This window comes from Drosophila guanche, unplaced genomic scaffold (assembly GCF_900245975.1).
Source record: "Drosophila guanche unplaced genomic scaffold, DGUA_6, whole genome shotgun sequence".
Classification (NCBI taxonomy): Eukaryota; Metazoa; Arthropoda; class Insecta; order Diptera; family Drosophilidae; genus Drosophila; species Drosophila guanche.
The window spans coordinates 5847098-5872309 of NW_022995746.1; the positions used below are offsets into that span (position 1 = coordinate 5847098).

Genomic DNA, 25212 nt, shown 5'->3' on the forward strand with positions numbered 1-25212 from the left:
AAGAGAGATACAAAAAAAAAGAACACTGTTTTGGATGTGAATACGTGAGTAGGACATGGAGCTGCTGATTGATCTGGCTCTGGACGTAGTGCCAGAGTTGAAAACTATGAAAACAAGATGCAATTACAAATAAACAAATTTATGCTTTAACACTGAAACCAAAACAAACCCAAGAGACTGCTCTAAAATTTGTACTCTTAAAACTCTCTCTTATCAGCAGCAATGGAAAATTTTCAGGCCAAATATTTCGGTATGCTCTCCCTCCGCCTGCGGGTAAGTAGATTTCTCTCTGTTTTTTGGACTCTCTGCTAACGCAGTTAAAATTTTGTTTGTGGTTACTTTCAGCTTCGTTGTGGAGATGCGACTGGAAACCGCTCTCGGCTTATCGCTGGCTGTTTATGGCCTGGGGTCCGGCTGCTGATTAGGCGCTGGATCGCTGGGATTGCCTTTAGAACACCGCCAACACTCAGAGCAGACGGATCGCATTCACAGCCACACACGAAAGAAACTGAAGAACTTACTGAATTCCGCATTCAAGTGCTGCCTTAACATGTGGCGAGTGATTCAACAGCGCGCAACAATCGCGCATCCGCTGATCAGGCAGCGTCATGTAAGTTGATTGACCCGCCCAAGCCACAACAATGGACATTCCCAATTAATATCTCATCTTGCAGAGTCGTGTAATTGCCATACGCCGCGAGGATCAATCCGTGTGGGAGCGACGCGCACCGTTTGGACCCACGCATGTACAGAAATTGGTCAAGCAGAATGTTAAGGTCATCGTACAGCCCTCCAATCGACGCGCCTATCCCATGCAGGTGAGCGCAAAGAGATCCTGTAATTTTCCATGGCAACGCCTTGTAGCCACCTGCCCAAAATCTCGTATCAAAAGTCAGGCCAGATAGATTAAACGCATTAGATGTGTAGCAACACGCCCCCCAACAGTGTCGCGCACCATAAATAAATCCGGTTTGATAAGCCTTCTCGCTCGAGCTCTAAATTTGGCAATTTGCTGGACAGGCCTTGAAAAAAAACAAAGCCAGAGGCAGAGCAATCATCGAGGCTTATCGCCAAGCAGCGAAATGATTCTATGGAAAGTATAGACTAAAGCCAGAAATGATTTTAGTGAATGATAGCAGCGATAAGGGAAATTTTTGAAGAGCAAACGTGTGGCAGGAGATGGAAGAGATTGCCTTGATTGATACGCAGTTGGGGCAAGCAATCTTTTGAGATAGTAAGAGCAGAGTTTGAGTTTGAGTATAATAACAATAATATTTGTTGTTTGCAATTGAAAATATATAGCTAAAAGATGTGAGCATTTAAGGGGGAGCAGGAAATAATTTATTTAAGGAACTTGGAGGCTGAAATAATTATCAAACCCTTTCCTAATGGTTACTCTTTCAATGAGCTATAGCTAACAGAGTTATATGGATAAAGATTATTAACAGTTGAATGAGACATCCCCTGACCTTATGGTGGGTATTCTCGATCCTTCCTTGAGCTTATAATTACTGCCTCATGCCTCAAAAGCTAAACACACAAAAGCAACGATAAGATAACCGAGATAATAATTGTTTTTGAAAACATTGATGCTAACCCACAGGCCTATATGCAAGCTGGCGCACACATACAGGAGGACATCAGCGAGGCTTCGGTTATATTTGGGGTCAAACAAGTGCCCATCGATGCTTTGATACCCGGCAAGACCTATTGCTTCTTTTCGCACACAATCAAAGCACAGGAATCGAATATGCCACTGCTGGATGCGATCTTAGAGAAGGTTTGTGCAGAGTCAAACATCAAACTTGAGCTTAAATAATTATATATTTCTCTGCAGAAAATCCGTCTTATAGATTACGAGCGCATCATCGATGAACGCGGCGCGCGTCAGGTGGCCTTTGGCAAATACGCTGGCGTTGCTGGCATGGTCAACATTCTCCACGGCATCGGTCTGCGTCTGTTAGCGCTGGGCCATCACACGCCCTTCATGCACATTGGACCCGCTCACAATTATCGCAATTCCTCGATGGCTCGCCAGGCCATACGCGACTGTGGCTATGAGATCTCGCTGGGCATGATGCCCAAATCGATTGGACCACTGACGTTTGTGTTTACCGGCTCTGGTAATGTCTCGCAGGGCGCGCAGGAAGTGTTTTCGGAGCTGCCTATAGAATATGTGCCGCCAGAGATGCTGCGCAAAGTGGCAGAGCATGGAAGTGAGTGGAAATTTGTGCAGAAATCATGAAACTCCAATTAATATTCTTTTCCCTGCAGATCAAAACAAGTTGTACGGCTGCGAGGTGAGCCGCTCCGATCATCTCGAGCGTCGCGAGGGCGGCGGCTTTGATGCCAAGGAGTACGACGAGTATCCCGAGCGTTATATCTCCACCTTGAGCACCAAGATTGCGCCCTATGCCTCTGTTATAATAAATGGCATCTACTGGGCAGTGGGCAGCCCCAAGCTGATTAGCATTCCGGATGCCAAGAATCTGCTGCGTCCCGCCAACACGCCCTGGTTGCCGGTGAGCAAAGGCAGTCCCGCGCTGCCCCACCGCATGCTGGCCATTTGTGACATCTCCGCGGATCCGGGCGGCTCCATTGAGTTCATGAACGAGTGCACCACCATCGATACGCCCTTCTGCCTGTACGATGCGGACAGGAATAAGGATACGAAGAGCTTCAAGGGACCCGGCGTGCTGGTGTGTTCCATTGACAATATGCCCACGCAGCTGCCGCGCGAGTCTACGGATTTGTTTGGCGAGCTGCTGGCACCCCATGTGCACGACATCATCAAGAGCGATGCCAAGAAGCCGCTGTCCGAGGAGCAGTTCTCCTATCCCATACAATCGGTGAGCTCTTATCTGTCTCCAGCTGTGTTATCAGTTGAGTAATTCCCTTACCCGTTTCCCAGGCGATTATCGCGAGCAATGGCGAGCTGACCGAGGGCTTTCAGTACATTCAGGAGCTGCGCGAGTCCCAGAGCAATCGTTCGCGTCACAAAATGGAAGGCAGCTCCGAGTCGCACAAGAAAGTATTGGTGCTGGGCGCTGGCATGGTCTCTGCTCCACTCGTGGAGTGGCTGCATCGCGAGAAGGACGTGAACATCACCGTCTGTTCGCAGGTCAAGGACGAGGCCGATCGACTGGCCAATCAGTATGCGGGCGTGGACAGCGTCTACCTCGATGTCAACGAGAGCACGGGCCATCTGCAAGAGCTCTGCGGCAAGGCGGATGTGGTCGTCTCGCTGCTCCCGTACAGCCTGCATGGCATGGTCGCTCGCTACTGCGTCGCCGAGGGCACACACTTGGTCACGGCCAGCTATCTGAACGATGAGATCTCCGCGCTGCATGACGAGGCCAAGGCCAAGGGTGTCACCATCATGAATGAGGTGGGTCTGGACCCGGGCATTGATCATTTGCTGGCACTCGAGTGCATTCACGAAGTGCAGGACAAGGGCGCCGTCGTTGAGTCCTTTGTCAGCTACTGTGGCGGTCTGCCTGCGCCCGAACACTCCAACAATGCGTTGCGCTACAAGTTCTCCTGGTCGCCGCGCGGTGTGCTGCTCAACACGCTCTCTGCGGCCAAGTATTTGAGTCGCGGTCAGATCGTGGAGATCTCGGGCGGCGGTGAGCTCATGTCCACGCCACGCAGTCTTGACTTTTTGCCGGGATTCGCCCTCGAGGGCTTTCCCAATCGGGACTCGACCAAGTACGGCTCGCTGTATGGCCTGGGCAGGGATGTGCACACCCTGCTGCGTGGCACCATACGCTACAAGGGCTTCTCCGAGTCCATAAAGCCCATGCAGCTGTTGGGCTTGATCGATCCGGAGCCACATTCCATGCTGCATCCGAGCGGACCGGATGTCACCTGGCGCCAGCTTGTCATCCATCTGCTGGGCATGTCCGACTCCAGCATATTCTACGAGAACCTCAAGCAGAAGCTGCACGAACGCATCGGCGATGTGGATTGCATTGAGAGCTTGGGTCTGCTGGAGGAGACGCCCGTTGTGAAGCTCAACACACCGCTGGATACGCTTAGTCACTATCTGTCGAAGCGGTTGGCTTTCGGTGGGTAGTTCTGCCGGGGATTTCATAGCTGATTTCTAATGTTTTTTCTTTGCAGAAAGGGAGGAGCGCGATTTGGTTGTGTTGCGCCATGAGGTGGGCATTCGCTGGCCCGATGGTCGTCGCGAGGAGCGTGGCATTAACTTTGTCGTCTACGGACAGCCGCAGGGACACTCAGCCATGGCCATGACTGTGGGCAAACCTGCCGCAATCGCAGCCAAAATGATACTAGATGGTGAGTCTTCCTTTTCCTCTACTAATTGCTCTACTAATTATTTTTATTTCTTTTTTCCCCTAGGTGAAATCCAAGAACGCGGCGTCCTGCTGCCTTTTACGCCCGACATCTATCGCCCCATGTTGCAGCGTCTGCGCTCCGAGGGTCTGACTGCCACGGAGACCTCCAGATGGTTGAATTAGTCTGACAAACCAAAACCAAAACCAAACCGTACTGCCGGGGCTAGTATAACCCCTTAGGCTTAAGTCTTTGAGTGCCTTTCATTCATTCATTTGGGGCATAATTTGTTGTGTTGTTTTTATCGCTTCAACTTTCTTGGGCTGGTCGATAAGACATGTTAACGTTATCTTTTGTACCGAAAATAAGTTTATGGTTGGAGCTACTTGAGTGCACAAAACAACGTTCAAGTTGCTATCGTGTCGAACTTGGGAAATATTTGTTTCCCCCTACGGGGATTATTATTGATTGATGAATGTGGAATGATTTGAAAAAGAAATGTGAAAAATTATAACAAAATTCTAAAATATTCAATTGGTTTTATTGGAGTCATTATTTGCATAATTTCAGATGTGGATTCCATTTGGGCAGCGGGAGTGGCACCTATAAAAGGTTTCAAAAAATGATTGAAGGTGTGTCTAAAAATTGATTTTGATTGGAAAACGTTATATCATTATGGAGTTAAAGGAGTATTCGATTGCTTTCAATTGAAATTACATTTTTGGTGGTATTTTTTTTCACATTTTTTAGATGTGGATTCCATTTATGCCTACCAAGATTCCGAGCGTCACTTTAAATGCATTTTGATTAATAAATTCTACATAAATAACTTGAGTAAAATCTGGAAAATTGTAATCCAAATTGTGAGTATTTAATTACTTTTTTTTAGTGATAAATAAGATATAGGTTTTGCTTTTAATGTTTTTTTTAATGGTAAAAGGTAAGGAAGGATATAGTTTTAAAAGAATATAATTTTCATTTAATTCAGAACTTTTCATATTTTACCAATATGCCATTGAATAGCTAAAAAAAACTGTCTCCCTCGGGAATCTTAACATCTGTTCCTGAATTTGCTTCTCAGATGTTAATTATACACATGGAAACGTTAGATAATTGATTGGAAGAATATTTAATTTCCGTACGCCACCCCTCAAAAGGGACACAGTTTTTGTCCAGATCATTGTGATGTTGCAATTCCATTTAATCTTCAAGTTTCCATTTCCGGTCGGCATCGCCCCCATGGCAACCCGCTCCTTGCTCTACGAAGGGTTATCGCCTGAACTTGAACCGCGGGAGCAGTGGAAACCCTACTTACTGGTACTACATGCTGCTACAATGAAAAGCTGAACATGACATCGATTAAAAATCAAATCTATATTTAGTTCCAATGCCTGCGCGAGCATGAAATGATAATGATTACAGGGGTTTTCAGAGCCGGATCGGATGAGCATACAGGGTAATGATTACACGACTGGAAACCCATGGGGATCCAAAGCCGAAGCGTTTCGATTCGATCCAATTGGACCGCGGTCATTAGCGTTCGTCGTTTATAATTGTAATAAACAACAGCCCATATGTGGTTTGTGCACTCCGTGTCCAAGATTGGGGGGCTATCATCCGGACCTGCCGCCTGATAACCTCTGCTGGCGTCGCTGCTCGCAGTACTAGGAGGCGGGGGCGCAGGCTCTGTGGATTTTTACAAATTTCAATTCATATTCATTCAATGCAAATATACACACACACACACACACACACAAACACAGAACACTAAACACAACAACAAACTTGTCACCGTGATAGCAATGTGTGTAATGGGATTTGTATTTGTTTTTGTTTTTGTGGAACTTAAGCCAGCGCGCTGGCAGCAAGCGGCAGCGACGTCTACGCTGGCGTTGTGAATTAAGCGCTGGGAATTTGGGGCTGTGCTACGCTCCATTCGGTCGTCTTCAGTCTTGATAATACAACCGAGCGGGGCGTCCGGCCAGTCATCAGCGTTCTTGTTGTCCGCGTCCCTATAACCCACACACAATCCAATGTCTACGTCTGCGTCCACGTCCACTTTGCCTTCTTCGCTTCTTTACGCGATTTAAGTCTTACAGTTATTTTTGTTCACTCTATAATAACGGTTGTTTGCGTGCTGCGTGTGCGAAAGGGAGGAAACGATTATTTAATTTACTAGCAGTGCCCCCGCGTGTGAGAACGTACAGCCGCTCTGTGTCCCCGTGTGTGTTAGTGTGTGTTTGGAGCCGCATCGAAATTCCAGATATTATACAATATGCCCAAGTGAAGGAGATTTGAAGTTTGCAGTTTTTAGTGGAAAGCAGAAACAAAGGTCAAGCTCGATTTCCGATAGCCACGGAGTGGAGCGATTGCCTCTCTGCTTGGACACACGCACTCTCACTCTCACTCTCTTTACCCGATCCAACGGTGCATTCGCATTCTCTCTTCTAAAGTTCTGCTCGCGCGCTCGCTCTCCCGCTGCTCGGCTGCTCTCTTTCTTCCGTTATCAGTAGTGCATCTGTAGCAAAAAAAACAACATAGGCAAAATGGGTTGCACCGGCGGCTACTTGACGGAGGCTCATTTGCGGGGCTTCGAGCGTTACAAGGTGAGTACCCGCTTGGGGCTAAAAAATCAATGTCTTCCAGCCCATAGACACGACATCCCTTTCTCCCTATGCCACTCACTCTCACTCCCTTACTCACATATGCACAGAGAGTGAATCAATTGTTATTAAATTATACATAAAGCAAGCCAGATGATTATCGTTGGACAATTCAATACAATGCGTGTAGCAGTTCCGGTTGCTACTGCTTCGCGATTAGGCAACAGAAATGTGCGGAAATTGCTGTACTATCACAAAGTTTAGAATGAATTACTCGAGTACGTAGAATACTGTCGTATAGGTCATCAATCTGGGCAGATAGGGAAATAGTCATAGACAGAGACATATTGTAGGCTTAGCCAAACAAATGTTTCGCAAACGTTCTTAAATAGATGGGGAAGGCATTGAACTGTCGTCCACTGTATGGCTGTTCCGGAGCTGCTGGAAAATAGATAGTGCAAGAGTGGAATTTGTACTTGTAAAGATTACAAGTACAGTGTTCGGAAATATTTTACATTCAAGATGTAATCACTCCGTATAAATCCTCTTACAAAATTTCCCTTTCTTTTCCATAGTACAACTGCATAGACACGGGCTTTGTCAGCGTCTATATAATGCATCCATTCTGGAATTATTGTGTAAAAGTAAGTTATATATATTGCTTCCAAAACACCCCATTTAAACTCTCTTTTGTGTGTCAAGTTCCTGCCCAAATGGCTTGCGCCCAATCTGCTCACCTTTGTGGGCTTCCTCATGACTGTCGTGAACTTTATTCTGATCTCCTACTACGACTGGGACTTTAAGGCAGCCAATGACAAGGAGATTGGCAATACAGTGCCCGCTTGGGTGTGGACAGTGGCAGCCATAAATATATTGATTTACTACAATTTGGGTGAGTTTTAAGAGGAGTTTTGATCCTCTAGGAACTGTACTTATTTCTACGTTTCCCTGATAGATGGCATGGATGGCAAACAGGCGCGTCGCACGGGCACTAGTGGACCTCTGGGGGAGCTGTTCGATCATGGATTGGACTCTTATTCCGCTGCACTGATACCCATTTATATATTCTCACTATTTGGCACACAAGATCTGCCGCCCATACGCATGTTCTTTGTGATATGGAACGTTTTTCTCAATTTCTATTTGACGCATGTGGAAAAGTACAACACGGGCGTTATGTTTCTGCCTTGGGGCTATGACTTCACCATGTGGGTGAGTGGTAGAAAATCGAATCGCCCTTCAGGATTTCTTAACTCTCTTTTTTCTTACTTCTAGGGCGTCAGTGGCATATTGTTTGTGGCCACTGTTTTTGGTCCGGGCATCTATCGTTTCAGCATGTATGGCATTACGATTGCCAACGTCTTTGAGTTTACTTTGATTGGTTCTGGCATGGTTTCGAGTCATCCGATTATAGCCAGAAATATCTATCTGTGAGTGGCATTATGAGACATCTTCCTAAAGCTAAGTTAATCTTTTCAATTCCCTTTAGTTCGTACAAAAACAAGACTGGCAAAATGCGTCCCATGTGGGAGATGTTGCGTCCCTTCTTTGCCTTCCTCTGGCTGTTTGTGATCACCCTCATCTGGTCCTTTTGCTCACGCAATGATGTCATCAATCTAGAGCCGCGCATACTCTGGATACTCTATGGCACTATATTCTCCAACATTGCCGTAAGAATTCATAGAAATTATATTTTTAAAGTAAACTTTTCTAATGTTTTTGCACTCTGCTTAGTGCCGTTTGATTGTGGCTCAAATGTCGGACACACGCTGCGATGGCTTCAATGTGCTCATGTGGCCATTGGCAGCCACTGTGGCTGTCTGCTGTTTTCCCTACTACGAGCAGGTCTTTGGCATGGATCTTACAGCAGATGGAGAGCGTTGGATAGTGCAGGGACTAACCATATTCTCGACACTAGCCCACTGGCATTATGGCTATGGTGTGGTAAGTTTTTACAATTTATTTTGCGACTCCCCAACTCACTTCTTCTATCTTTTTTATAGGTCTCTGAAATGTGCAATCACTTTCATATTAGATGCTTCAAAGTAAGACAAACTGGCAGCCAAATGGCGGCAGATCCACAATCACAACAATCCCTCCTGCAGAATAATAACAAAACGAAGTTCCATTGAAACTAATTCGCTAACTAACAAAAATTCAACAAAAACATCATCAACGACAAGGCCACAAAACAAATCAACCAACCAATCAACCATCTTGTGATATATATAGATATTTAAATGGGAAAACATTTAACTTTATACCTCGCCATCGCCTCGGCCATGTTAAAGTCCAAATCCAAGTCTAGGTCTAAGTGAATCCATACACAAATTCTAAAACACTTAACCGATACTCCTCCTACTCCTCTCTCTACTTCTACTACTACTCATGCGGTGTGCATATATTACGTGGTAAAGTCCATACGAAGCTACTATTACTATCCTAATCCTAGTCCCTTAAGCAGCTAATCAGCCAGTACTTAACTCTTTTTTTTCGGCTAAGACTCTTAGGCTTAAGTGCAACCTTTGCAGACAGCTCTAACCCGCATGTGCTATGAGTGATATCTTCTAACTGCATGATCCGATAAGTATTATCAGCAAGAATGAAGAATGGAAATTATTACTGGTACTTTTGCTCCATTTACTGTACACGCCATTCCTCCCTACTCCTATTTTGTTACTTATTTAGATCACAAAACAAGCGACTGTCGACGCGGAGCAGGAACTGCAGGCGGAAGAGGAGCAGCTGTCAGCCAAAGCCCTTGAGCCCACGGCAGCGGAAATCGTTGAAGAAGTCTAAGCCCTAACAGTCGATTCACCACACTTGCACCTCTTTTTTGTGTGTGCTTTCTAGTTTTCTCCAAGTTCTTAAGCAAATGTTCAACGTGTCTGTAGGTTTAAGTATGAAATGGCAATGAAAAATATAAGCGTTAGACGATAAAGTGCAGAGATTTGGAGATGTTTATGGGTGCTTAAAGTGATGATAAATTGGGAACTTCTCTAGCAGCTCAGCTATAAAAATAAGTAAGGCATAAATCAGTGGGATTATGAGTAAACAAAGAGCCACAGAATTGATGTAATTATACCTATTCCTAGTGCTATTTGTGCTGCGCCTTTTGGGGCTCTCTCTAAGCTCTAAATTCCTCTCTTCTTTTGTTTACTTTCTAGCTTATATTTTATTTCAGAATGCTAATTTTGTTTGATTATTATATGAAAATAATTTAGCAAAAAAACTTGCATTATCTTACATTATAAACATAGCGCGCGTCGTGGTGTATTCCCCGCACATCTCTCCACTCTAATTGAGCAACAGTTGTGCCACAATGCTGTTGTCGTCGGCTGCATTGGCTGAGTGCAGACCGGAGCCACTTTCCAGAAACTCGCGCAGCTCGTTCTCCAAATCCCCACCGACACCGCCACTGGGCTCATCCGGCTCATCAATGTCCATGGGCACGGACGGCAGCTGGGGCAGCGCCACGGGCTGTTGCAGCAGTTCCGGCAATTGCACACGCGGTGAGGCGGACGGTGGAGGCGGTAGGCCAGCTGTGGGCAAAGGAAATTCCGCATTATAAAGGAGCAAAAGAAAGGCAAATCAGAGCTCACCATAAGACATGCCCATGGCCTTGCGCAGCGCAAAGGGATCTGCTATGGCTGAGGGCGGCAGCTTCTTGGCCAAATCGGTTATCTGCTGCGTCAGTTGATGTGCCGTTTGGGCCTCCTCCTGTCCCGCTGGCTGCACCAGACCCAAATGGCTGGGCAGTGGCTGCGAGAGACGCTCGTGCTGGGTCACGCGCAGCTTCTCGATCAGCGTGAGATTATTGCTGAGATGCTCGTGCATGCGGCGATTCAGTTCAAAGTTCTTCATCTCCGTCTCCATGCTGTCGAGGAAGCTCACATCGATGCCCAGATCCTTCAGGGATTGCAGACGCTTAAAGTCCACGCGTGTGTTTTTATATTTCTCATATTCCTGTTCGATTTGCTCTTGGGTCTCGAGCGGCTGCGACTGCGAGGGGGATGTCTGCTCAGTGTCGAAACATTTCTCAATCTCCTGTTGCTCGTACGAGTGCAGTTGCATGTTGTACAGCTCATCCAGGGACTTGCTGTGCTCCCCGTTCGTCAGAATATCCAGCAATCCATTCGCTATGTTCGTGCCAAAGCTGGAGTCTTTGGTAAACTGAAGAATGCTCTCGGCGTACTCTGCGCTGGAGGCATCCCCATAAGTACGCAGCACGAGCTTCGTCTCCTCGGCACTCAGCGTGGAGAAGCGAGAGTCAAAGGTGGGCGCAAAGCTGGCATAGGCGCCGTAGCTCAGTGGTTTGACGGGCTTCACCACATTGCGACTGTCCAGCTGGCGCACCTGCAGCTGCGTGCTGCCCGTCTGCAGTTTGCCCACCAAATCGCCAATGGTGACGACCCGTTCGGGTCCCTCGTTATCCTCTCTGGTGAGCAGATTTAAGGTGGTGCTGCCATCGCGCGCTTGCCGCAGGAAACCCATTTTGTGGGCATTCTTCTTGGCGTTCACCCGCTGCTTGGCCTGCTGCGCGGCGTTCTGCACTTGGGCGAGTATTTCCTCACCCGTCAGATCATCCACATACGGCTCGAAATGGGTTTTGGGTGCATTCTCCAGTCGCAGCGCTCGCTTGCGCTCCTCCTGCTCCAGCTGAGCGGGCGTGGGTGGCTCCTCGGCGCCCGTGGAGGCGCCCTCGTCCGCCGAATCATGCATATCGTAGCCCAAGTCAGTGGAGCACAACTCAAAGCCCAGTTCCTTGGCTGTCAGCTCGCGCATGTAGCCAGAGAGCGGCTTCAGACTTCGCATCATGTTCTCCGGCTGCAAGTGCTTCATGCCAACCTGCAGCAGCTTCTTGGCCGCCTTGTTGTACACCGTGTCCACGTGGTTGTATTTGATGGCATTCTCGCACATCAGCTTGAAGTCATCGCTGAACTCCGTCAGTGTGCCGTACTCATGGGCATCGATCTTCTGCCGCATGGTGGAGAAGTCCATCGGCTTGCTGATGATCGCAGAGTAATTCGGCGCAATGTCATCGGTGACGGGCCACGCAAAGAACTGATGTGGATCCCGCTTCTCCAGGAAGCGCAGCAGATGCTCCAGCAGCTTGTTCAGCGGCGATTTCTGCTGCTTCAGCTTCAGCACACAGCTGCGTGGCTCCCGGCCGGACTCACTGCTGCTGCTGGGCGTGCGCGGCGCCTCCAGAGCTTTGGGTGTCAAGGTGTTCTGCGAGCTGGCGCCGCCGGGCGTGGAAGGCGATGGGATGTGGAGCTGCAAGCGAGATAAATCCTCAGTTAATTCCCACACAAAAATTTCACTTTCGTTTCGCTACTCACGTCGGGCAATGGCTTGGTGGGACTGCTGTCTGCTGCCAGGCCCAGCGATGACGATGGCAGTGATGAGGATGCGGGCGAGGATGCGGCCATCAGTATCTCGTCCAGCTTGCGCGGTGCAATTGGCTTGCTCACCGGGCAAGTGGACGGCGAGTTGTCGGTGGTGATGCCCGCGTAAAAAAGAATATTCTCTGGCAGCGGCTGCGATTGATCGTCGTCCATGAAGCTGAAGCCATCCTGGCTGGAGTCGGCATCGATGGGTGGCGCTACCACTGCTGCTGATTGCTGTGAGCCAAAGCCACTGCACGCCGCATCATCGTCGAGCGCAGCAATCTCCTCATCCACCGAGTCCACGTCGCGATGCTTGTCGCGGCTCTTGTGGCGCTTCTCCTTGTGGTGTTTGTGCTTCTTCTCGCGATCCTTCTTCTTTTTCTTTTTCTTGGACTTTTTGTGTCGCTCACGGTGTCCTGCTGCCGTTTCCTGCAGCTCATCCGGTACCGGCGACATCATGGCCTCGGCCGCCGTGGGGGGTCCATCCACTGCAATGGACGTCATGTGGGAGTTGGAGCTGTATTCGGGCGTGGCCACCTTCAGGATGAGCTTGAGTCCACGCTGCAGCTGGGCCGGATTCTGATGCTGGCTATATTCTGCTCGAGCGAAAGCGGGAAGCGGCAAAAAATGTGTCAGTGAGTCTCTTCGGCTTGTCTCCACGTCGGGGTGGAAGGCCGCCTCCCATGCACTTACCTTCATATTTATCACGTCGCTCTGATTTGTTCTTCTTGTGCTTCTTGGAGGAGCCCATGGTGGGTCCGATTGAATGTGCCAGTTGGGCAAACAAGTGATAATTTAATTAAAACGAAAAATAAAACAAATTTGCTACAGCGGAAAAGACGCCGCGGATTTATCGAGTAAAAATACCAACTGACCCTTGTGAATATACCGAAACATACCGATGAATTTTCGAAATATACTGAAAATATACCAATGAAAATAAAAACAGTCCAACGAAATGCAGTATATCGGTGTATTTTGTGGTGACAAAAATAGTTTTTAAACTTTTGTGCGATAAGTAGTGGTTGAATTCGGCGGGCTTACCATCTTGTAAAAATAACGTCAGTCTATAGACACTACGATTCTTGCAAACCATCGAATTCTGCTCTAAATGAGACCAGTATCACTAACCAAATAGTAATATACTATACAAATTATTATTAAACAGTTTTTAAAGGTTCATCAACTATTTTTTATTATCCAGCAGCATATAATTAGTCATAAAACTGCTAATTAAAATCAATTTTCTTATCAGCCGATACTAATCGATAGCAGTTGTAATGGCCGGCTACCAATAATCCACCCCCACAATGTTTGTCCCCGATGAAAAAAAAAACAATTAAATATTAAATTGCCGCACTAAATAGGCTAAAAGCCATTGACGCTAAAAGGATCAATAGACTGCTTGGCGGCAGTGCATTTGAAAGGCACACACTTGCCAAAATGCACGTAGTCGCAAGTAACATTTGTGATACTTGCGATACTATCGATGACTCATCGCATATAATTTTTAATTGTACCAAGTACAACACAACAAGACAAAACTACCCATCGCTAAGGAAATATAATAATTCTATCAATTCTTCGAAAAAGAACAAATTAGCTCGTACCAAACATTAATCGAGTTCATCGACAAAATTGGAGTAAAACTGTAACAAGTTACATATCTCGACGTGGCGATTTCCACCTTGTAAAGGCGGGCGGCCAAATAATCCCCCTCTACCCAAGGGTAGAGCGGTAACATAAAACATAAAAAAAATTAAATAAATTGCCTCATAAAACGTGTTAAATTGAAAAAGAATGAGCACACCCGCTAAAAATAATGGCACGGGACTCGAGGACGTTAATATACCGGGGCAGGCGTACCTGCGCGAGGCCCTCACCTCCTGCACGGACCCACTCAAAGCCATTGAGAGTTTTCAGGTTTGTTTACGTTGCAAAATGGGCGCTAAAAATCGCTAATGCACCTGTCCCACTCAATTGCAGCTGGAGAATGGGGTGCTGTTGCCGTCGTTACGGCCCATGCTGCCGCTGCTGGACCTCCACGGAGTGCGGCGTCTGGATTTCCACACGTCACTCATGGAGGAGCTGCGCGACAAGCTAATCGCCCACATCAACGAGCTGGGCCAGAAAGAGCCCCGCGAGCGAGACAAGAAGCTGAAGGAGTTGCTGGTGAAGAGCTTTCCCGTCGTGCGGGTCAAGTCACTGAGGCCGGTGGTGATGGCCATTCTGAGGAATACACAGCACATCGATGACAAGTACCTCAAGATTTTGGTGCGCGACCGGGAGCTGTACGCCGACACGGACACGGAGGTGAAGCGCCAGATCTGGCGGGACAATCAGTCGCTGTTCGGCGACGAGGTTTCACCCCTGCTCTCGCAGTACATCCGGGAGAAGGAGCACATCCTCTTCGATCACACAAACCTCAACAATTTGTTCTTCCATCCGACGCCCAAGGTGCGACGGCAGGGCGAGGTGGTGCAGAAGCTGGCCAACATGATCGGCACCAGCGTGAAGCTGTACGACATGGTGCTGCAGTTCCTGAGGACTCTCTTCCTGCGCACCCGCAATGTGCACTATTGCACGCTGCGAGCGGAGCTGCTGATGGCGCTGCACGACCTGGAGGTGCAGGAGATCATCTCGATTGATCCCTGTCACAAGTTCACGTGGTGCCTGGACGCCTGCATCCGTGAGAAGAATGTGGACATCAAGCGATCGCGCGAGCTGCAGGGCTTTCTCGACAACATCAAGCGCGGCCAGGAGCAGGTGCTGGGCGATCTCTCGATGACCCTCTGCGATCCGTATGCCATCAACTTTCTGGCCACCTCGGCCATCAAGATACTCCACCATTTGATCAACAACGAGGGCATGCCGCGAGACAATCAAATTCTGATCCTTCTGCTGCGAATGCTGGCACTCGGGCTCAGTGCCTGGGTGATGATCGACTCGCAGGACTTTAAGGAGCCGAAACTGGACTGCCAGGTGGTCACCAAGTTTCTGCCCGCCCTCATGTCGCTCATGGTGGATGATCAGTGTCGCAGCCTGCACGGCAAACTGCCGCCGGATGAGCGAGAGTCTGCGTTGACCATCATTGAGCATTCGGGTCCGGCGCCCGATGCCGTCGAGGCGTACATACAGGAGAGCGCGGTATCCAGCATTCTGGCCATGTACTACACGCTGCACACGGCCCGCCTCAAGGATCGTGTGGGTGTGCTGCGCGTGCTGGCCATACTCTCCGCCTGCAAGGATCATCGAGCGTACGAGGATCCCTTCCTGCACTCCCTGGTGAGCAAACTGAAGGCATCAGCCTGATGAATCAATCGTTTGATTATGTTATGTTGCTTGCAGATCGCTCTGCTCATTCCGATGAGCGATGAATTCTCCACGGAGGACTTTTGCACGACCCTCTTCGATGAGTTCATCTTTGCGGGCTTGACGCGCGAGAATGTAACGTCGCGGCACATGCTGAAGCTGCTGTGGTATGTGCACAACAAGTTGCCCTCCTGCCGCTTGGGCACACTCATGAAGGCCATGCAACCGACAACGGCCCACAATGAGCATGTGCACAAGCTGTACGAAACGCTGACGGATCGAATTGCGGCGGGTGCACCAGAGACCCCGGTGGTGGAGACACCGCCAGCGGACTTTGATTCGCCATTGAAGTCGGTGCCAACGCCAGGTCCGCACTACAATGCCCAATAGCCAAAGGAAACGGTGGTCGCGGTAACAGCGGCTGTCGTCGGATGATGGACAATCTTACACGTAATAGATCTAAAGCTGATTAGATGATGGTTGGCAGACACATGAAGCAACTCTACAAGGAGGTCTCAATAAGTGCGAGTGTAAGTGCGTTTGAAGGCAACGTGAAAGGCAAACGAGTTTATGTTTGTTTTATAATTTGACCAGCAAACATGCACTGAACTCTAAGGGCGCAAGGCAGCCGACGAGATCACCTCGTATAATTGCAGTTTATTAGTAGCTGTAGAATGTTCTGCTTTTTCCACTGAGCCTGTGCTTCGTTTTATGCCATTGCAATTAATCAACAGACACTTATAGCTCATGTCCGTCATACAATGTCTGTCCGTGTTTGGTGGGGGAAACTTATCAAGATTATATCACACACACACAAACCCTAATAGCAGTTGCCTTAAATCGTGAAACATAAAACAAACAAAAAACTAGAAATACAAATGTATTTTATATATATATTTTTAGTTGGCAATTGTTTTTTGTTCTTTTGGCAATTGATCAAACAAATTGTTTCCACTTTCTCATGTAAAATTGATTGATTTATTAATTGAAGCAAAAGGCAAAAAATATAAATAAATATATACAACAATTTAGAGTACAAATCTATACATCATTATCGTGTGCTTTTTTATTCGGGGGGATTCTAAACATTATCAATGTAATTTACAACTATTACTTGGCAGACCTTATGCTATCCTATCTAGGCTGGACGACTGTACAATGGTTAAAAAAAAACAACAGGAGACACAATAGTTTTTACATAATTGAATAATATGGAGATGTCTCTGTTGTTGGAAGTAGCAGCTTGGAAGTCCTTCCGTTTGGTTGCAGTCGCTTTAGGGATACACCGGACTGGGCGGCTGTGGGGACTCCGTTTCCGATTGTGGCGTTTGGGGCGATTGTGTGCCCGATTGCGACGGACTGGAGGACACAAAGTGCGTTTGCAGCGGACTGGTGGTGGCTGTTTGGGGCAACAACTGACCGGGCGGCGTGCCGGATGACTCTGTGCCCGATTGTGGCGTTTCGGGTGAGACTGTGCCAGGACTGGGCAGCTGTGAGGCATTGGGGGACACGCTCGGCATGCCAGCTTGTGGATTGGGCGGACTAGGAGAGACCGTTGGGGCCGTACGCGGCGGCGACGTTTGCAGTGCCGACGCCTCCGACTGGTAGGATTGGGATGTGCGCGGCGAACTGGGCGACACAGTTGGGGGCACACGCGGCGGACTGGGCGACACCGTTTGCCGCTGATACGGCGGACTGGGTGAGGCCGAACGCGGCTGTGGCGGTGCGGGCGTAGCAAAGATTTCCTCAATGCGCTGATTGCGACAGAACTTAAGCAGTTCCGTGTATTCCGTGTGCAGGCGACGCCACTGTCCGTGCGACTTCAATGTGTCCAGCACGCACTGCGCCAGCTCGTGCTTCGACGCGAACTAGAGTGTGACAGGGTAGTGCGTGGATAAGTGCTGACAAAGGGTAAGCGATCCCATTCTTACCGTTGATATGCCCGTGTCCGAATTCGAGAGCAACTCATCGAGGAACATGCGCAAACGTTTCTCCGAGCCGTAGGCGGATAATTGAAGCGCCTGCATCGTGTGCCAATGCTTGAGTTCATCCGTCGATTGCAGCGCTTCGCACAACTTGATTTGATTGTCGATGAACAAGATTTTCGCCGTCTGCTGCCAGCTCTCCAACTTACGCCTTAGGGAGCAAAGGAGCAGGCAGATGAGGAGGAGGAATGTGAATGGTTGGGTTGAGATAACTTACAGCTCCATGCCGCTGCCGAGCACAAAGTAGTTCTGGCTACTGGCCTGCATGCTGAGCAGCGGAAATTTACGCGCCACCAGATCCTCGTCGCGTGGCAGAGTGCCCCGGATGCCATGGTACATGATCGCATCCTTGGCGGCCAGCACCAGCCATGACTCCAGGCTGGTGGAGTACGAGTACGAGTTGCCATTGGGGAAGCCAATCAGCGGCATGCCCTGATCCGTCACCGAGAACTGCACGACAGCGCCGTGCCTGATCAGCAGCTCCTTGCAGCCAGCGGCCAGGCTAATTGTTGCACCAGCAATATTCCAAATGCGCAACAAACCGCATTCAGTCAGCACGCCCACCAAACTGTTGTCGGGACTCTGTTGGGATGGGATAAAAAGGTTTAACTTAAGGCAACTTCTACCCTTTGGAATACTCACAAAGGCGCAGTGCACGGCGGAGCTGGAGAGAGCGATGGCTGGGAAGACATGGCAGCCCGTTTCCATTGATATCAGCCGCATGCTGCCATCGAGGGAGCAGAGCATGCAGTATTTGGCGCAGAGATTCACATTGACCACAGGCGAGCCCACATAGAACTCCCAGAGGAATTCGCCATCAATGCTGGCCGTCACCTTGGCCAGCATCCCATGACTCGTCTTCAGGTGTCCATTCTGCACGAGCAGCCTGTAATCGAGGGCCGTCTTCACGAACTCACTCTTCGCGGTGGCCGTAATATTGAGCTTGGGACCCATTGTTGTGCCCTGATGCTCGTCTGGGGTCTTGGGCGAGCGTGGAAAGTCCGCCTGCTGGCTGGTATCGAAGGGCGTTCGATCCTGCCGCCGATGCGCTGCTGCAGGCTGATTCTTGCGTACCGACGACACCAGCGGCTCGGGCATGCGTGGCGTCACCGCGCACTCCGTGGGCGTGGTGGCATGCGAGCGCTCTATCGCGGCTGGCGCTGTGGGCGTGCCAATGGAGGCTGGAGCACGCTCCTCCTCGTTGAGCGGTATGAACATGGGCGTAATCCTTCGTTTGCCATCCTTTGTGCGTGTCTCGGTCTGTTTGCTGATGGGTCGCTGTGCCGTGGAGGCCGTGCGTCGCTCCAGCGCGGCATTGGGCAGCGGAAAGGGCAGCGCCGACGTTTCCAAAGCCGACGCCTCCGACTGGTAGGAACAACTCTGATCGGCTGTCGCCACCGACGTCTTACTGCCGAGACCCAAGCCGGCGCCATACAACTCCCCGTAAAGCTTCATGAACAGCGCGTCCATGTTGTCCGCGGAGAGTCGCTCGCCGAGCTCTTCGTCGGTGAACTGCAGGCAGGCCACAGTGCCGTCGCCGCTGCAGGCCATCAGCAGGCACTGGTCGGGGCCCCAGGACAGGTCCAGGATGCTGTCCTCGAACAGTTCGTGGATGAGTACCAGCGGCCGCTGCAGCGCCGTCATCCACACGGAGAGCGAGCGATCCCTGGAGCCAACGGCCAGGCAGCAGTACTGCCGCTTCTTCTGGCCATCGGGCATTGGGCGGCACAGCACCGTGTTGTGGAAGCGGACGCAGGTGACGGCCTTGCGATGACCAACGAAATCCTTGTCACAGCGCCAGCCCTCCCGCTCGATGATCTGTGCGGTGGGTACGCCGCCGTTCATGGCATGGGCCGAGACCAGATACTGGCCATCCGGTGACCAGGAGAGACGCAGAATATGCGTCGTGCCGCCGCACTCCTCGAACGGCTCTGTGATCGTCTCGGAGAGTGTCCAGTCGATGGTGTTCCACGTTTTGATGCTATGATCGTCGGACTGGGAGGCGAGAAACCTGCCCACCGGATCCCAGGACACACCCTTCACCAGGCCCGTGTGCCCCTTCAGCGTGGTCACCATCGCGGGGAACGCCTGGGCATCCCAAATGATGACAGTATTGTCGATGCTGCAGCTGGCCAAATAGATGTCATTGGGGGACCAGGCGAGGTCCAGCACATCGCCCGCATGCCCCCGCAGCGTGTGGAAGCAGCGCCACGATTCGTGATTCTTCTGCATGCCGCCGGTGCCGAAGACACCGCTGGATCCGGTGATTTTGCGCCAAATCATTATCAGCTTATCGTCGGAGCCGGAGGCGAGGTAGACGCCGTTCTGCGACCAGCGCACACAGTTGACGCACGCCAGGTGCTGGTCCATCTGGCACAGCATCTTCGGTATCGCCTCATCGAACTCATCCTTCTCGCTGAGCACCGGCTGAAGGTTCCAGATAACCACACGACCGCAATCGTTGCCCTGACCGCCGGTGGCGAACTTTGTACAGTCCTGATGGATGTCTAACGAGAAGATTTGCTTTGCTGCAACACCGGCACACACACACACACACACACACAGACACACAGACACACAGACACAGAGAAAAGAGAGTAAGGGACTTGCAGCAGCTGCCGAGTCGACTCCGCCAGATGGCGCTCCTCTTCACAGCCTCCACACTCACCATCGTGATGGACCCATGCGGGTTTTAGGAGCTTCATGGAAACACAAAGACCTGGCTACCGACAGCGAGTATCTTTTTTGAGCAATCGGGCTAATCAACTAATAAAAACTAATAATAGTTTTTAAACATTTAAGCCTAGTATGGAACCGATAAGAAAATTTCGTGCGCCCAAGCACTAACCAAATAGTATAGTATATTTGGTTAGTGCTCTGCCTCAATTTCGATGTCGTAAATCTACCGAAAATAATCAAATATATACCAGCCTAGGATGACCACCAAATCAACAGAGGCATATACTATACTATTTGGTTAGTGTCAGTACTTTACAACACTAGAAATTACATGCAATCGATTGGGCCTATCAACTATCGATGTAGCACTGCTGCTCTTTTTCAGCCCGCGGTTCATTCAAAAACGAACTTGATCTTAATTTGCTGCTAATTTGTGCTTAATTTAATGAATCGATTTTAGTGCCGGGATGTGTGCCTTATCCTTGTTTTGCTGGACCGCGACTTGCGTTCCGCTTTTTGGTCGAACGCACGGACATTCGTCGCTTGTGAACGAAGCCACTCGATTGGTTTGTGGGCGAGGGTGCTGCAGCAGTGGCTGCAAAGGCAGCACTCAGCAACCGACGGCCCGAGGAGGCGGCGCTGAAGGGCCGACGACCCGTGCTGGACATCTTCATAATGGGCGTCTTCTTGGCCTTGGCAATGGCACCCGAGATGGTGGGCGTGGACTGCAGGCTCTGCAGCGACGTGTCCAACTTGTTGCGAATCTTGTCCAGATCCTGCCTCATCCGCTGTATGTCCACCGCGATGGTCTGCCTGTCGCGCTGCAGCCGACGATGCTGCAACAGCATTTGCTCCAGCATAACCTTCTGCTGCAACACCTCGCGTATGCGTCGCTGATTGGTGAATGTTTTGCCACCCAAATCGTTCAATCCGCGGCGCATCATGCGCGTCACCTTCTGGTCGAGGTCGGCCTTCATGGCTGCAATGGGCAGAGTTTTCGTTTTGTAGGAGGTAATGACGCCCGTGGAGCTGGCACTGCCGCCCTTGAAGCGGGCAACGGACTTGCTGCGTGCGGACTTGTTTCGCTTGCGAACGATCGTCTGCTTCTGTGGCGGCGCTTCGGGAATGACTGCGATGGGCGCTGGTATCGCGGGAACTGCCTTGCGCGGCGGTGGTGTAGCTGTGGGCAGTCGTTCATGGCTTAAGTTGCTGCCTATACGATGGCCATTAGACACTTACCCTTCATGGTGGAGTGTATATTCGCCAGCATATGGTCAAAGGTCTTCATCACATTCGGTTTCTGCGCAAAATATTCATCCGTTGGACTCTGTGCATTCGATTTGAGCATCTTTTCCTTCTTGCTGGATCTGCTTAGGTTGAACAAGCCACCGCCCTGCACACGCTCCTCGTTCAGCTGATTCTGCAGTATGTGAGCTAAGTTCAGTCGCTGTGTCATCGTGCCGCAAGCTTTTATTTCTCCTCTTGCTGACCTTTTGCTCAAAAATAATTTAGTTGGTGAATTTAGATGCCCAAAGAGATGCTAAAAGTTGCAAAAAACTAGAATTTTGAACGAAATGTATCACTCATTTTAGAATTTAGAAACTAAATGTAAACATTTTCTTGAATTTACTAACTAAAACTACAAATCTGATGAACAAACAACTCCCCGCACTCTAATTTGGAATTCAAATTGAAATTCGCACATAATCGTGTTTTACAGCACTGTCGATAGCGATGGTCAGCCAACCCGATACCAGTCGATCGATTGAGTTCCCCGCGTTTTTTTTTGTGTTTGCGAATTTATTCAATTTTGTGCTAAATGTGTGTGTAAAGTGTAAATTTGTGCTAAATAATAGTGAATATCGTTTCTAAAGGTGACTATTGAGATTCTTGCGAGCGAGCTGGGCATAGATGGTGCCATGCGGCTTGTCCACCGGTATGAACACCTCGTTATTGTCCCCCGGCACAATCTGCTGGAAGGGCTTCGTATCGAAGTTGAAGTAATGCTTGTTCGGCATGGTCATAGAGATGACCGACACTTGAGGGATCACATCCAACACCTGCTTCTCGCTGAGGTACAGCGTATGCTGCACAGAAGGCGAGGAAACGCCCACCTGTGGATCGCCGGCAAAGTTTCTCAAAATAATGTTCTTCACCTGCTGCCAGGCGCGCGAAAAGTTGACCGTATCGGTGTCGGAGTACTCCCAGGAGCAGTCTACGACCGTGCTGAAGATGCGATCATACTGATCGGGCAGCGAGCGGAACTCGTCGTTGACAAAGTTCACAAACGAAGATTGAGTAGTCTTGAGGACGCGCAGACCCTTGATGCCAGTGATGACAGTTTGCTTGGGATCTGCGGGAGTGGCTAGTGGTGGTAAGTGGTTTCATTTATCGATAGTTACCCCCCACTCACCTTGCCGCCTGATGACCACGTCGCAGTAGTGCAGCGCCGTGGGCGTAAAAATGAAGGCATGGTTGTGCAGCGAACGATTGTCAATGGAGCTGAAATTGTTGCAGCTGCCCTGACCCACCACCGACGTCGTGCTGGCCTTGGTTTCCTCCTGGCAGACACGCTGCCACGGGTACGTCTCCACGTGGATGTGCGCCTCCTCCACGTGGGAGTACTTCTTGAGGAAATGCTGACCGAGTAGCAGGGCAAACTTCTCGGGACTCTCAATGCCGTACTTCTTGGCCAGCAGATAGACGGTGTTCTTTTGCGAATCGGTGGCCACAATGTCCGAGTTGTTGCCCTGATAGTAGTCCTTCTTGCTGTACAGCTTCAGATGGGTGCCCACCTCGAACTCCTGGATGGTGTGCACGGGTCCCTTGCGGCTCACATGGAGCACCTTGACAGCATCCTTGCCATAGCCATGATCGGTGATTTCGTACTGAAATGGCGTCTCCTGGCCATCCAGTGAGGCTGAGGCTGAGGCTGCCGTCCTGTTGCTGCCACTGCTTGGCTGTCTGAGGGGCGTGGCAAACATTTTCCAAGTGCAATTCTATTCAGACTGATGCCAAAACTGACAACATCCAATCTTTTTATACACGCGCAATCACGTTGTGCATGTGTACCAAGGGATTTGCACAGAAAGCTTCTCAGTTTATCTCTCCCCCCAAAACTTAAGTTCTTAAGTTCATTTCAACAGAAGGCCATTTAACGCCTTGCTGCAGGCAAATATACTCTGACTAATCCTCAAAATGATTGCCAAGGCCAGCCACCGTCTGTTGTCAAGTATCAAGAGAGAGAGAGAGCGAGAGAGAGCGAGAGATCCCCTAGCGTCAGGCCATGCACTATAAGCATTGTATATCTTATACGCTGCTTACTTTCTTTCGGAATAATATTTGCACACTATTTGGCCAGTGATAAAGTGTCTGTGTGCGTACGTGTACATTTTATGGCAGACTACCAAGAAAAGTTGCAATCAAGCTGCAAGATTTTACTCATACTCTGAAGTCGAAATTGTGAGTATCTGCAGACTGAAGTTATTAATTAATTAAAATGGTTAAAAAGAGTATAAAGCATCAGTTTCAGGATAATACTATTCAGCCGTTTAAGAAGAGAATTCACAAAAGATTTTAGCATTTCAAAGAAAAATTCATAATATTTGAAATGCCATTTGCAGACTTTCCACAAGAATTTGGAATTTTCCCAAATACTTTTATTGAGTCGATACAAGGGCTATATCTGAATAGTTGAATAGGTTACAAATCTACAAAGTTGATATAATCTGAGGCTTTTCTTTAAAGCTAATGTACACAACATCTTCTGCACATTTGCTATTGTTTAAATGAATCATTTTTTATCATGACTTACACTCGTATTCAAAATTGTAGGCATGAGGAAGTAGTTTCATCAGCGAGGCCTATGCAAAAATTTTGTTTCACACAAAAGAAGAATTGAAAAAGGTTTAAAAATGGCAAAGAAATGCAACATTGGCCTTTGGGATCTTCAGCTAATATTGAATTGAATTCCTTTCTCAAGCTCAATCGGTTCAGGTTTTAACAATGTCTAACAAATAACTTTTGACACTGTAACTACTTTAAAATCAACCCCCTGCACAGATTTGATTGCCGTTCTCTAACATTTCAAGACCATTTGCTTAGAAAGTCTTAGAAATCTTCATAACACCCGCTTATCAGAGCGCGCAAAGTCTTTTGCCAAATCTTTGCCAACTTCTGGGCAGGATTCAAGTGCAGGCACCCCTTTGCAACAGCCAAAAAGCAAGGCAAGATGAACCATATACCCATAAAGAGTCACAAACATTTTTTTATTTGCTTGACACTGGGTTTCTGGGTTTCTTATGTATGCAAGTTGCGCGCTCCCACGCCTCGAAATATTTGTGTTTGGTTGCATAACTGAGTCCCATGGGTTATGGCATCACAGCGGAAGTGGAAGACGTTTCATTTTCGATCAATATTTGTAAAGTGAGAGCTGGAAAATATTCAAACAGCCGCAAGAACAAACACACAAGTGAAAGCTGAGAGCGATAAGTGCGACACATGTCTTTATGACTGCGTGGATGGATTAGCTTTGGGTTTATGTTCTGCTTAGAGATATGATGTTATGATATGCGGGGTTCTTATATGATCTTGGATGATGGCAGATCATAAACATGTAACTTGGAAGCTCTGATGACGTAAACTTTGGGCTGTGATTAGATATGATCTTGCTCCCCCCCGTGGCTGGCTGTGATTCATCATTTGCCGAACAACTTTTGCTTGGAATGCAATCTAATGGAGGGTTTTTTTTACGAGGCTTTTGGCACCTCCAAATACTTGCTGTGGGGGGGGGGGGATGCCACCTGCCAACAGGTTCACTGAACTAAAATGCCAGTTATGAATGAGCGATGGGGCAAACAAGTGTTGCCTTTTGTTGCGCGCTTCACAAACAAAAGTGCAAATTGTTTTGGGACGCACCCAACTTTTATTTTGTTTGAGGCGGCAAAC

General features: G+C 48.9%; 7 protein-coding genes across 9 annotated transcripts; 3 read left to right on the forward strand and 4 right to left on the reverse strand.

The window, feature by feature from the left end:
* The first annotated feature begins 381 nt into the window (after nucleotides 1–381).
* LOC117581815 (alpha-aminoadipic semialdehyde synthase, mitochondrial) lies at nucleotides 382–4486 on the forward strand. The gene is made up of 8 exons (XM_034269259.1): nucleotides 382–610; nucleotides 675–818; nucleotides 1604–1780; nucleotides 1838–2216; nucleotides 2275–2849; nucleotides 2912–4067; nucleotides 4123–4299; nucleotides 4363–4486. Exons 1-8 carry the CDS (start codon nucleotides 551–553, stop codon nucleotides 4479–4481), a joined length of 2787 nt encoding a protein of 928 aa, XP_034125150.1. The 5' UTR covers nucleotides 382–550; the 3' UTR covers nucleotides 4482–4486.
* Nucleotides 4487–6259: 1773 nt separating this feature from the next.
* On the forward strand, nucleotides 6260–9845 carry LOC117581835 (ethanolaminephosphotransferase 1). 2 transcript variants are annotated; one of them, XR_004573680.1, is made up of 9 exons: nucleotides 6260–6902; nucleotides 7475–7543; nucleotides 7602–7791; nucleotides 7855–8111; nucleotides 8175–8329; nucleotides 8389–8569; nucleotides 8634–8843; nucleotides 8903–9310; nucleotides 9588–9845. XR_004573680.1 is itself a non-coding variant. In XM_034269282.1 (9 exons), the coding sequence occupies exons 1-9, from the start codon at nucleotides 6843–6845 to the stop codon at nucleotides 9696–9698; spliced, it is 1275 nt and encodes a 424-aa protein (XP_034125173.1). In that variant the 5' UTR covers nucleotides 6260–6842; the 3' UTR covers nucleotides 9699–9845. The 2 variants fall into 2 exon arrangements, 1 of the variants encoding a protein (XP_034125173.1); XM_034269282.1 differs by having other exon boundaries at nucleotides 8903–8944.
* A 233-nt stretch (nucleotides 9846–10078) lies between these two features.
* Nucleotides 10079–13148, reverse strand: LOC117581833 (bromodomain-containing protein 9). The gene is made up of 4 exons (XM_034269281.1): nucleotides 12983–13148; nucleotides 12242–12885; nucleotides 10502–12176; nucleotides 10079–10441 (listed from the first exon to the last, which is right to left on the reverse strand). Exons 1-4 carry the CDS (start codon nucleotides 13038–13040, stop codon nucleotides 10197–10199), a joined length of 2622 nt encoding a protein of 873 aa, XP_034125172.1. The 5' UTR covers nucleotides 13041–13148; the 3' UTR covers nucleotides 10079–10196.
* A 448-nt stretch (nucleotides 13149–13596) lies between these two features.
* LOC117582166 (negative elongation factor B) lies at nucleotides 13597–16477 on the forward strand. Of its 2 annotated transcripts, XM_034269766.1 has the most exons (4): nucleotides 13597–13646; nucleotides 14064–14212; nucleotides 14276–15574; nucleotides 15638–16477. In XM_034269766.1, exons 2-4 carry the CDS (start codon nucleotides 14090–14092, stop codon nucleotides 15989–15991), a joined length of 1776 nt encoding a protein of 591 aa, XP_034125657.1. In that variant the 5' UTR covers nucleotides 13597–13646; nucleotides 14064–14089; the 3' UTR covers nucleotides 15992–16477. The 2 variants fall into 2 exon arrangements, with proteins under 2 accessions (XP_034125657.1, XP_034125656.1); XM_034269765.1 differs by lacking the exon at nucleotides 13597–13646 and having other exon boundaries at nucleotides 13802–14212.
* Nucleotides 16478–16628: 151 nt separating this feature from the next.
* Nucleotides 16629–20382, reverse strand: LOC117581958 (protein HIRA homolog). Its single transcript, XM_034269440.1, has 5 exons — nucleotides 20255–20382; nucleotides 18229–20114; nucleotides 17804–18168; nucleotides 17533–17737; nucleotides 16629–17469 (listed from the first exon to the last, which is right to left on the reverse strand). The coding sequence occupies exons 1-5, from the start codon at nucleotides 20289–20291 to the stop codon at nucleotides 16876–16878; spliced, it is 3087 nt and encodes a 1028-aa protein (XP_034125331.1). The 5' UTR covers nucleotides 20292–20382; the 3' UTR covers nucleotides 16629–16875.
* A 298-nt stretch (nucleotides 20383–20680) lies between these two features.
* On the reverse strand, nucleotides 20681–21876 carry LOC117581960. Its single transcript, XM_034269443.1, has 2 exons — nucleotides 21505–21876; nucleotides 20681–21445 (listed from the first exon to the last, which is right to left on the reverse strand). The coding sequence occupies exons 1-2, from the start codon at nucleotides 21719–21721 to the stop codon at nucleotides 20742–20744; spliced, it is 921 nt and encodes a 306-aa protein (XP_034125334.1). The 5' UTR covers nucleotides 21722–21876; the 3' UTR covers nucleotides 20681–20741.
* Nucleotides 21877–21972: 96 nt separating this feature from the next.
* Nucleotides 21973–23267, reverse strand: LOC117581959 (uricase). The gene is made up of 2 exons (XM_034269441.1): nucleotides 22679–23267; nucleotides 21973–22618 (listed from the first exon to the last, which is right to left on the reverse strand). The coding sequence occupies exons 1-2, from the start codon at nucleotides 23247–23249 to the stop codon at nucleotides 22134–22136; spliced, it is 1056 nt and encodes a 351-aa protein (XP_034125332.1). The 5' UTR covers nucleotides 23250–23267; the 3' UTR covers nucleotides 21973–22133.
* Nucleotides 23268–25212: the final 1945 nt, after the last annotated feature.

Bases quoted from the DNA above. Each gene is read 5' to 3' on its own strand.
- LOC117581815 (XM_034269259.1), top strand. From the start codon at position 551: ATGTGGCGAGTGATTCAACAGCGCGCAACAATCGCGCATCCGCTGATC. The intron at 819-1,603 runs GTGAGCGCAAAG...GCTAACCCACAG, and splicing joins GACGCGCCTATCCCATGCAG to GCCTATATGCAAGCTGGCGC. The intron at 1,781-1,837 runs GTTTGTGCAGAG...ATTTCTCTGCAG, and splicing joins TGGATGCGATCTTAGAGAAG to AAAATCCGTCTTATAGATTA.
- LOC117581835 (XM_034269282.1), top strand. From the start codon at position 6,843: ATGGGTTGCACCGGCGGCTACTTGACGGAGGCTCATTTGCGGGGCTTC. The intron at 8,112-8,174 runs GTGAGTGGTAGA...TCTTACTTCTAG, and splicing joins GCTATGACTTCACCATGTGG to GGCGTCAGTGGCATATTGTT. The intron at 8,570-8,633 runs GTAAGAATTCAT...CACTCTGCTTAG, and splicing joins CTATATTCTCCAACATTGCC to TGCCGTTTGATTGTGGCTCA.
- LOC117582166 (XM_034269766.1), top strand. From the start codon at position 14,090: ATGAGCACACCCGCTAAAAATAATGGCACGGGACTCGAGGACGTTAAT. The intron at 14,213-14,275 runs GTTTGTTTACGT...ACTCAATTGCAG, and splicing joins AAGCCATTGAGAGTTTTCAG to CTGGAGAATGGGGTGCTGTT. The intron at 15,575-15,637 runs GTGAGCAAACTG...TGTTGCTTGCAG, and splicing joins ATCCCTTCCTGCACTCCCTG to ATCGCTCTGCTCATTCCGAT.
- LOC117581960 (XM_034269443.1), bottom strand. From the start codon at position 21,721: ATGACACAGCGACTGAACTTAGCTCACATACTGCAGAATCAGCTGAAC. The intron at 21,446-21,504 runs GTAAGTGTCTAA...GACTGCCCACAG, and splicing joins TATACACTCCACCATGAAGG to CTACACCACCGCCGCGCAAG.
- LOC117581959 (XM_034269441.1), bottom strand. From the start codon at position 23,249: ATGTTTGCCACGCCCCTCAGACAGCCAAGCAGTGGCAGCAACAGGACG. The intron at 22,619-22,678 runs GTGAGTGGGGGG...CCACTCCCGCAG, and splicing joins CGTGGTCATCAGGCGGCAAG to ATCCCAAGCAAACTGTCATC.
- LOC117581833 (XM_034269281.1), bottom strand. From the start codon at position 13,040: ATGGGCTCCTCCAAGAAGCACAAGAAGAACAAATCAGAGCGACGTGAT. The intron at 12,886-12,982 runs GTAAGTGCATGG...TCGCTCGAGCAG, and splicing joins GCGACGTGATAAATATGAAG to AATATAGCCAGCATCAGAAT. The intron at 12,177-12,241 runs GTGAGTAGCGAA...TCTCGCTTGCAG, and splicing joins CCACCAAGCCATTGCCCGAC to CTCCACATCCCATCGCCTTC.
- LOC117581958 (XM_034269440.1), bottom strand. From the start codon at position 20,291: ATGAAGCTCCTAAAACCCGCATGGGTCCATCACGATG. The intron at 20,115-20,254 runs GTGAGTGTGGAG...CCGGTGTTGCAG, and splicing joins CGCATGGGTCCATCACGATG to CAAAGCAAATCTTCTCGTTA. The intron at 17,738-17,803 runs GTAAGTTATCTC...TTGCTCCCTAAG, and splicing joins CTCGGCAGCGGCATGGAGCT to GCGTAAGTTGGAGAGCTGGC.